General features: G+C 43.8%; 1 protein-coding gene across 2 annotated transcripts in view; it reads left to right on the top strand.

Moving 5' to 3' along the window:
• Positions 1 to 445: 445 nt before the first annotated feature.
• The window catches only part of cntnap5b (contactin associated protein family member 5b), a 120270-nt gene continuing 110611 nt past the window's right edge, over positions 446 to 10104 (top strand). For both annotated transcript variants that reach the window (XM_058382402.1, XM_058382404.1), the window contains exons 1-2: positions 446 to 581; positions 769 to 1125. In XM_058382402.1, coding sequence (XP_058238385.1) covers positions 990 to 1125 — 136 coding nt within the window. In that variant the 5' untranslated portion in view covers positions 446 to 581; positions 769 to 989. The remainder of the gene's footprint in view (positions 582 to 768; positions 1126 to 10104) is intronic.

Genomic DNA, 10104 nt, shown 5'->3' with positions numbered 1-10104 from the left:
AGGGGTGCCAGGTTTAACCAGCTCAAAATCCACACCAAAACACCTGAAACTATCACTAAAGGAAATGTTTCTTTTCCTCAGTATTTGTGTAGAGAGAGAAATATTTCAAATGTTCTTCTGATGTACTGACTCCAAAATCCCCCTTTCACTCTGTACAGTACATCTTTACAGCAGAAATGATTCCGTACGTCATACACACACTGCAGTGAGCGGACACTCACCTTTGTGTAAATTGATTTATTGTTTATTCATTTACTCAGACTGTTTGTTGTAAAACAAGATTTTTAGTAAACAAGATGATTTGTTAAACTAGCCAATCTGGCAACCCTGTCATTACCTGTCCTGTGTCTGCTCCTGCCCTGACCGTGGGGCAGCGGGATTCCTGCCCGTGTGGAGCTCAGACATCAATCGTTGCAGTTCCCATTTCCACCACTGGGGGCAACAGACCTCCCGATAACAACATCTGTAAAGACAAGCAAATCAACACAACCTCGCTTTGTGTCGCGTGGAGGCAGGTCTTAACACCGCGGCTTGATCAATAGAAGTGATTAGAATTTTAAACAGAATTGAACTGTAGAGAGGTGAGTCAGCTGTTTATCTTTATTTCTACTCTACAGTGTTATTACTCAGATTAATGTCCATATTAAACTCCATGGGAAGAAAGTTCTTTAAGGACTAAAGGGAACCTTTCATAGTTTTCAGGACATATAGAGTGTTAAATAATACACTGAAATAACTTTACCACTGTGTGTGTGTGTGTGTGTGCAGGCGGTCGGACTCGCGTGTGTCTTTAAGGGCTGCTGCTGCTGCTGTGTGTGTGTGTGTGTGTGTGTGTTTCATCTTCAGCTCTCTCCGTTAGCGCGCAGACGAGCGAGCTGAAACGGGCGCGAGCTGCTGGATCTTTCTGAATCTCTCCGCGCGCGCGCGTGTGTGGATGTTATCTCACATGCAGTCTCCTGGACTTTCGGATAAACACAGTTGATTACTTGATGATGATGATGATGATGATGATGGTGATGAGGATGATGAAGAGGACTGTCTCGTTCGGTGTCGGCGCGCGCAGGACGTTCCTTGTTCTGTGGGTTCTGTGCACGCTCCGGTCCGTGCGCGCTGCCCACCATCACCGTGAGTAACAAACACGCTCCACTTATCCTTAACCTTCCTGTGTGTGTGTGTGTGTTCGCTTGAGACTCTCTGTTTAAGCAGTGTTAAGAGAACAGTCGCGCGCGGTGGGTCTCACTACACAACTATTTTACTGATATATATATATATTTTTTATTTTTTTATTTTTTTTATTTATTTATTTATTTATTTATTTATTTATTTTTTGTAAAACAAACAAAATATTAATAGATTAAAAAGCGAATTTTCCCTGTTTACAAAATATTTAATGTTAGTAATATAATATAATAATATATCATTTAATATAAATATAATTAAATATGATAAGACAATATAATAATACAATATTAAAATGAAATAAAATTAATTAATTCAAAGAAAAATATCATTTAACAGAACAGAAAATATTTTAATGTTTTTTTGTTTTGTTTTGTTTTTTTGTAACGCAAATTAAAATACTGACAATAAAACAATGCACTGGACACTGCACACGTGATCATGGTGTGTTGTGTATGATGTGTATGTTGTGTATGTTGTGTGTGTTGTGTATGATGTGTGTGTTGTGTATAACGTGTGTGTTGTGTGTGTTGTGTATGATGTGTATGTTGTGTATGTTGTGTATGATGTGTGTGTTGTGTATAACGTGTGTGTTGTGTATGATGTGTATGTTGTGTATGATGTGTGTGTTGTGTATGTTGTGTGTGTTGTGTATGATGTGTATGTTGTGTATGATGTGTGTGTTGTGTATGATGTGTGTGTTGTGTATGATGTGTGTGTTGTGTGTGTTGTGTATAACGTGTGTGTTGTGTATGATGTGTGTGTTGTGTATGATGTGTGTGTTGTGTATGTTGTGTATGATGTGTGTGTTGTGTATGCTGTGTGTGTTGTGTATGTTGTGTGTGTTGTGTATGATGTGTGTGTTGTGTATGATGTGTATGTTGTGTATGTTGTGTATAACGTGTGTGTTGTGTATGATGTGTGTGTTGTGTATGATGTGTGTGTTGTGTGTGTTGTGTATGATGTGTGTGTTGTGTATGATGTGTATGTTGTGTATGTTGTGTATGATGTGTGTGTTGTGTATGCTGTGTGTGTTGTGTATGTTGTGTATGTTGTGTGTGTTGTGTATGTTGTGTATGACGTGTGTGTTGTGTATGATGTGTATGTTGTGTGTGTTGTGTATGATGTGTGTTGTGTGTGTTGTGTATGATGTGTGTGTTGTGTATGACGTGTGTGTTGTGTATGATGTGTGTGTTGTGTATGATGTGTGTATTATGTGTATGATGTGTTGTGTATGATGTGTGTGTTGTGTATGATGTGTGTGTTGTGTATGCTGTGTGTGTTGTGTATGATGTGTATGTTGTGTATGATGTGTGTGTTGTGTATGATGTGTATGATGTGTGTGTTGTGTATGATGTGTATGTTGTGTGTGTTGTGTATGATGTGTGTTGTGTGTGTTGTGTATGATGTGTGTGTTGTGTATGACGTGTGTGTTGTGTATGATGTGTGTGTTGTGTATGATGTGTGTATTATGTGTATGATGTGTTGTGTATGATGTGTGTGTTGTGTATGATGTGTATGATGTGTGTGTTGTGTATGATGTGTATGTTGTGTGTGTTGTGTATGATGTGTGTTGTGTGTGTTGTGTATGACGTGTGTGTTGTGTATGATGTGTGTGTTGTGTATGATGTGTGTATTATGTGTATGATGTGTTGTGTATGATATGTGTGTTGTGTTTGATGTGTGTGTTGTGTATGATGTGTATGTTGTGTATGATGTGTGTGTTGTGTATGATGTGTATGATGTGTGTGTTGTGTATGATGTGTGTGTTGTGTATGATGTGTATGATGTGTGTGTTGTGTATGCTGTGTGTGTTGTGTATGATGTGTATGTTGTGTATGATGTGTATGTTGTGTGTGTTGTGTATGATGTGTATGTTGTGTATGATGTGTATGTTGTGTGTGTTGTGTATGATGTGTGTGTTGTGTATGATGTGTATGTTGTGTGTGTTGTGTATGATGTGTGTTGTGTGTGTATGATGTGTGTGTTGTGTATGACGTGTGTTGTGTATGATGTGTGTGTTGTGTATGATGTGTGTATTATGTGTATGATGTGTGTGTTGTGTGTGTTGTGTATGATGTGTGTGTTGTGTATGATGTGTATGATGTGTGTGTTGTGTGTGTTGTGTATGTTGTGTGTGTTGTGTATGATGTGTATGTTGTGTGTGTTTTGTATGTTGTGTGTGTTGTGTATGATGTGTGTGTTGTGTATGATGTGTATGCTGTGTGTGTTGTGCGTGTTGTGTATGTTGTGTGTGTTGTGTATGATGTGTATGTTGTGTGTGTTTTGTATGTTGTGTGTGTTGTGTATGATGTGTGTGTTGTGTATGATGTGTTGTGTATTATGTTTATGATGTGTTGTGTATGATGTGTGTGTTGTGTGTGTTGTGTATGATGTGTTGTGTATTATGTTTATGATGTGTTGTGTATGATGTGTATGTTGTGTGTGTTGTGTATGATGTGTGTGTTGTGTATGATGTGTTGTGTATTATGTGTATGATGTGTTGTGTATGATGTGTGTGTTGTGTATGTTGTGTGTGTTGTGTATGATGTGTTGTGTATTATGTGTATGATGTGTTGTGTATGATGTGTGTGTTGTGTATGTTGTGTGTGTTGTGTATGATGTGTGTGTTGTGTATGATGTGTGTGTTGTGTGTGTTGTGTATAACGTGTGTGTTGTGTATGATGTGTGTGTTGTGTATGATGTGTATGTTGTGTGTGTTGTGTATGTTGTGTGTGTTGTGTATAACGTGTGTGTTGTGTATGATGTGTATGTTGTGTGTGTTGTGTGTGTTGTGTATGATGTGTATGTTGTGTGTGTTGTGTATGTTGTGTGTGTTGTGTATGATGTGTGTGTTGTGTATGATGTGTTGTGTATTATGTTTATGATGTGTTGTGTATGATGTGTGTGTTGTGTATGATGTGTTGTGTATGATGTGTATGTTGTGTGTGTTGTGTATGATGTGTGTGTTGTGTATGATGTGTTGTGTATTATGTGTATGATGTGTTGTGTATGATGTGTGTGTTGTGTGTGTTGTGTATGATGTGTGTGTTGTGTATGATGTGTGTGTTGTGTATGATGTGTATGTTGTGTATGATGTGTATGTTGTGTATGATGTGTATGTTGTGTATGATGTGTATGATGTGTGTGTTGTGTATGACGTGTGTGTTGTGTATGATGTGTATGTTGTGTGTGTTGTGTATGTTGTGTGTGTTGTGTATGTTGTGTGTGTTGTGTATGATGTGTGTGTTGTGTATGATGTGTACAGACACGATTTTTAAAAAAAAATCACATGCAAATCTCTTTCAATGCTCTGATCACGTGACGGATTAGTGTGTTATTGAGTGTGGACAGGTGAACCGGAGTGAACCGGAGTGTACCGCAGTGTGGACAGGTGAACCGGAGTGAACTGGACTGAACCGCAGTGTGGACAGGTGAACCAGAGTGAACCAGAGTGAACCGCAGTGTGGACAGGTGAACCGGAGTGAACCGCAGTGTGGACAGGTGAACCGGAGTGAACCGCAGTGTGGACAGGTGAACTGGAGTGAACCGCAATGTGGACAGGTGAACCGGAGTGAACCGGAGTGAACCGCAGTGTGGACAGGTGAACCGGAGTGAACCGCAGTGTGGACAGGTGAACCGGAGTGAACCGGAGTGAACTGCAGTGTGGACAGGTGAACCAGAGTGAACCGGAGTGAACCGCAGTGTGGACAGGTGAACCAGAGTGAACTGGACTGAACCGCAGTGTGGACAGGTGAACCAGAGTGAACCGGAGTGAACCGCAGTGTGGACAGGTGAACCAGAGTGAAGCGGAGCGTGGACAGGTGAACCGGAGTGAAGCGGAGTGAAGCGGAGTGTGGACAGGTGAACCGGAGTGAAGCGGAGTGAAGCGGAGTGTGGACAGGTGAACCGGAGTGAACCGGACTGAACCGCAGTGTGGACAGGTTAACCGGAGTGAACCGGACTGAACCGCAGTGTGGACAGGTGAACCGGAGTGAACCGCAGTGTGGACAGATGAACCGGAGTGAAGCGGAGTGTGGACAGGTGAACCGGAGTGAACCGCAGTGTGGACAGGTGAACCGGAGTGAAGCGGAGTGTGGACAGGTGAACCGGAGTGAACCGCAGTGTGGACAGGTTAACCGGAGTGAACCGGACTGAACCGCAGTGTGGACAGGTGAACCGGAGTGAACCGCAGTGTGGACAGGTTAACCGGAGTGAACCGGACTGAACCGCAGTGTGGACAGGTGAACCGGAGTGTGGACAGGTGAACCGGAGTGAACCGCAGTGTGGACAGGTGAACCGGAGTGAAGTGGAGTGTGGACAGGTGAACCGGAGTGAACCGGAGTGAACCGCAGTGTGGACAGGTGAACCGGAGTGAAGTGGAGTGTGGACAGGTGAACCGGAGTGAACCGGAGTGAACCGCAGTGTGGACAGGTGAACCGGAGTGAAGTGGAGTGTGGACAGGTGAACCGGAGTGAACCGGAGTGAACCGCAGTGTGGACAGGTGAACCGGAGTGAACCGCAATGTGGACAGGTGAACCGGAGTGAAGCGGAGTGAACCGCAGTGTGGACAGGTGAACCGGAGTGAAGCGGAGTGTGGACAGGTGAACCGGAGTGAACCGCAGTGTGGACAGGTGAACCGGAGTGAAGCGGAGTGTGGACAGGTGAACCGGAGTGAAGCGGAGTGTGGACAGGTGAACCAGAGTGAACCGCAGTGTGGACAGGTGAACCGGAGTGAAGCGGAGTGTGGACAGGTGAACCGGAGTGAACCGCAGTGTGGACAGGTGAACCGGAGTGAACCGCAGTGTGGACAGGTGAACCGGAGTGAAGTGGAGTGTGGACAGGTGAACCGGAGTGAACCGGAGTGAACCGCAGTGTGGACAGGTGAACCGGAGTGAAGTGGAGTGTGGACAGGTGAACCGGAGTGAACCGGAGTGAACCGCAGTGTGGACAGGTGAACCGGAGTGAACCGCAATGTGGACAGGTGAACCGGAGTGAAGCGGAGTGAACCGCAGTGTGGACAGGTGAACCGGAGTGAAGCGGAGTGTGGACAGGTGAACCGGAGTGAACCGCAGTGTGGACAGGTGAACCGGAGTGAAGCGGAGTGTGGACAGGTGAACCGGAGTGAAGCGGAGTGTGGACAGGTGAACCGGAGTGAAGCGGAGTGTGGACAGGTGAACCAGAGTGAACCGCACTGAACCGCAGTGTGGACAGGTGAACCGGAGTGAACCGGACTGAACCGCAGTGTGGACAGGTGAACCGGAGTGAAGCGGAGTGAAGCGGAGTGAAGCGGAGTGTGGACAGGTGAACCGGAGTGAACCGGACTGAACCGCAGTGTGGACAGGTGAACCGGAGTGAACCGGACTGAACCGCAGTGTGGACAGGTGAACCGGAGTGAAGCGGAGTGTGGACAGGTGAACCGGAGTGAAGCGGAGTGTGGACAGGTGAACCGGAGTGAAGCGGAGTGTGGACAGGTGAACCGGAGTGAACCGGAGTGCGAGCAGGTTGGGGTTGCCAGATTTTCAGTAAAGCATGGAGGAAAATCTGCTTAAAAATTAAAAAACTATAACAGAGTAAACTTTCTTTAGAAGCTGAACTGAGACTTTAAGATTTTGTTTTTCATTGTGAAAAAAAAGATAAATAAACAAACAGGTGAAATGTTCGAACATTTACATTTTCAGCTCGTGTCATTTTTGTGTTTAGAAACTTGTTTAGAGTGTCATGATTTTTTCTGTCGCACGTTTTTGACGTCATCACCAGAGGGCGCTCATCTCCAGCCCTTCCACTTGTTGCTCGTGTCTGTGATCTCTGAGTGAACCCCAGCATGCTGTGGCACTGATCCCCACGTTAGAGCTGATCTCTGACTGACACAGCGCTGCTACAGGAGAGAGAGTCTCTACTCCAACACTCCAACATTATCGTTATTATCTTCATTACAGACCTGCACTGACTGGCTGGCTGTGAAGGTGTGGACTTCATTTGCATATTCGTCTGACACTCCAAACAGATTAGATTGCTGTATACGATAACTCTAAATGATAACGATAAAGTGGTCAGCAGTGACCCCTCACACGGTCATCATTTCTCTCTCACACACGTAAACAACTCTACAGCGCTAACTGTTGACCTTTACACTAACAAGCTACGTCCAAAAAGGCTGTGATATGTAAATGAGCTCCTTATCCAGTGTGTGTGTGTGTGTGTGTGTGTGAGAGACAAACACATTTTTGGGGAGGCAATACCACAGATATTTATTCTTCATTAGTCTATAATAATAATAATAATAATAATAATTATTATTATTATTATTATTATTATTATTGTTGTTGTTGTTGTTGTTGTTGTGATGTCACAGTCAGTATATCACATCTGTTGTATCTGTCTCTTGAACCTCTCTTTTCTTTGCTCCATGTAAACAGAAGAGTTGTCGTACTTTACTGAATAAATATAGTAAGTGTTATAAGAGGAATGATACACGTGGGGACGTGCTGTTAGAGAGGAAACAGGAAGTGGGAGCAGGAAGTCGGCTTCATCACGCCACCAGTAGTCACGTTTTGAGGTGAAAAGTCACTTTAAAGTGTGAATCTTTATTAAAAGTTTGCCGTATGAAGAGCGAGCTCTATAAACACAGCACATTAAAGATGCAGTGAAGTGCTGGAGAGCGTCACGTCATCTACATTCCAATATGCACACTTCTAATTAGAGCTCATAAATATTCATGTATGCAAATACAACGTGCTCAGGAAGTCTCTTGGCCAATCAGACCACGGAAGAGCTCTCTCTCTTTCTGTCTTTCTCTTCCTGTCTCTCTCTCTCTCTCTCTCTCTCTCTCTCATTAGCTGAGGTTGACCATAAGCAGTGTCTGTGTGCGAGTGTGACTTCTGGTGTCCCACACTATTAACACACTCACACACTCACACACTCTGAGCCGCTGTTATTTCTGCGTCATTAAGCCGAGCGAGAGCGAAAGGCCGCTGGTGTTTAATGCGCTCGAGGCCATATGGTGCGGCATGACTGCGCTACACACGCTTATTAACATTTGCGCTAATTATGATGAACACATTGTTCAGATCTGACTCTAATGATTAAATCACACATCTGCCACTCGCTATTCTCAATAAACCCACGTGTTGTCTGTAAACAGGAGTACACACACACACACACACACACATACCTATACTCTGAATATTTATTAATAAACACAAATCAGATCTGTAATAAAGCTGCTCCTAAGCTCACACTCACTAAGCCCCTGTTCAGACGGTGTTTGTTTCTCGCTGTGACGTGTGTAACTGTAGCACTGCACGTGTTCTCCATGTGATAAACTCTCAGTGTCACACTGGGAAAGGTCTCTCTCCATTCTCCAAAGGATATTCTCTCCATTCCTCAGCTCTCAGAGTTGAAGTGAAAAAACTAGGAACAGACAGGAACTAAAGGGAACTAGAGTAGGAACTTGGAACCAGGAAACCCGGAAAACCAGGATATCTAGGAAAACCTGAGAAACAAGCAAATTTGTAGGAAAACCTAGGAGTAAGGGAACTAGGAAAAAATGTAGGAACCAGAGGAACTAAGGGAAGAACATGGAGCAATGAACCAGAAGTGCAGGAATGAGAAGGAACTAAAGGAAGGATACAGGAGGAAGTAGAGGAACTGAAAAGTAATGGAAGACTTGAAAAGACGAATGGAAAACCATGAAACTTTAGAAACTCAACTCAGGGAAGCTAGAAAAACCTAAAGCTGAAGAACTTGAGTTGTCTGTGTGCTCTCCTTGTTGTTTCTCCTCTCTACAGGGTTTCAGACTTGAGCTTTTTCTGGTCCGTGACCCTGTGAACCAGTATCGATGTTTTCATTGATAGGAACTTCAAAGCACTTCTGTATGTCTCTCTGGATTACAGCATCTGTCAAATGATGCTAAATGTAAAGATAAAACCAGTGGAGCTGGAGGAACTGGGAGAACCTTGGAACTAAGGGAACTAGGAACTAGAGGAACCTAAAAAAAAAACATGGAACTTCGGAGAAAGCATTGAACTAGAGGAATAGAAACCCTACAAACTTCAGAAATGGGAGGGACCAGGAACCATGGAACTAGGAAGAGGAAAGGAAACTAGGGATACTAGGATGAATGTAACAACTACAGGAACCATGGAACTGAGGAACCTGGGAAAACCTCAGGAAGTAGAGGATGTGGGAATACAGAACTAGGACCAATAGGACATGGGGAGCTATATCGTGTGAACTGGTGGAAAGGAAACAAGGAGCAGGTGCGGAAAACCGAGAGAGAAAACAATTAGCACAGTGAGTTTAGGAGAACAGGAAACAACGACCATAAAAGGAAATTGCACTGAAATCTGTGAGAATAGAATAAAGATGGATGTGAAAGGTGTGTGTGTGTGTGTTTCTCCCTCTTTCAGTACATCAGATGTGTGTAGATGAGTGTGTGTGTGTGTGTGTGTCAGTAATTGGTCAGCAGTGTGTGTCAGATGTAATTACAGCCCACAACAGCAGGCAGATCTATAGCAATGTGACCTCAGTAGTCACACACACACACACACACACACACACACACGCAGGATTACTGGGTTCTCAGCTTGGTGTCTCTTGTGTTCTCTGCAGTATTTCCAGGTGAGCAGGGTGCTGTGATGTGTAAAAGTCTGGTTTGTGATGAGCAGGTGAGGTTAGAGCATCATCTGCTGCTTCACACTGTCCCTCTGCGGAGAAATCGCCGACCGGAACACCTTTTGTGCTGATATGAGAAAATGAAATCACAGACGAAAAGCAGACTGTAACCACAACAACTCGGATAACGCCTCTGCCGAGCGTAGCAGCTAATTAGCTAGCTGAACTGTCTAGACTTTCTAAAGAAAAATATTATAACTGAGAAAACCTTGAGACTCGGGAAATAAAAAAATACATCTTTTTTTATTT

Source organism: Hemibagrus wyckioides, linkage group LG27, assembly GCF_019097595.1.
Source record: "Hemibagrus wyckioides isolate EC202008001 linkage group LG27, SWU_Hwy_1.0, whole genome shotgun sequence".
Taxonomy (NCBI): domain Eukaryota; kingdom Metazoa; phylum Chordata; class Actinopteri; order Siluriformes; family Bagridae; genus Hemibagrus; species Hemibagrus wyckioides.
The sequence above is the reverse complement of the archived record's forward strand: the minus strand, read 5'-3'. Positions and strand labels throughout refer to the sequence as shown.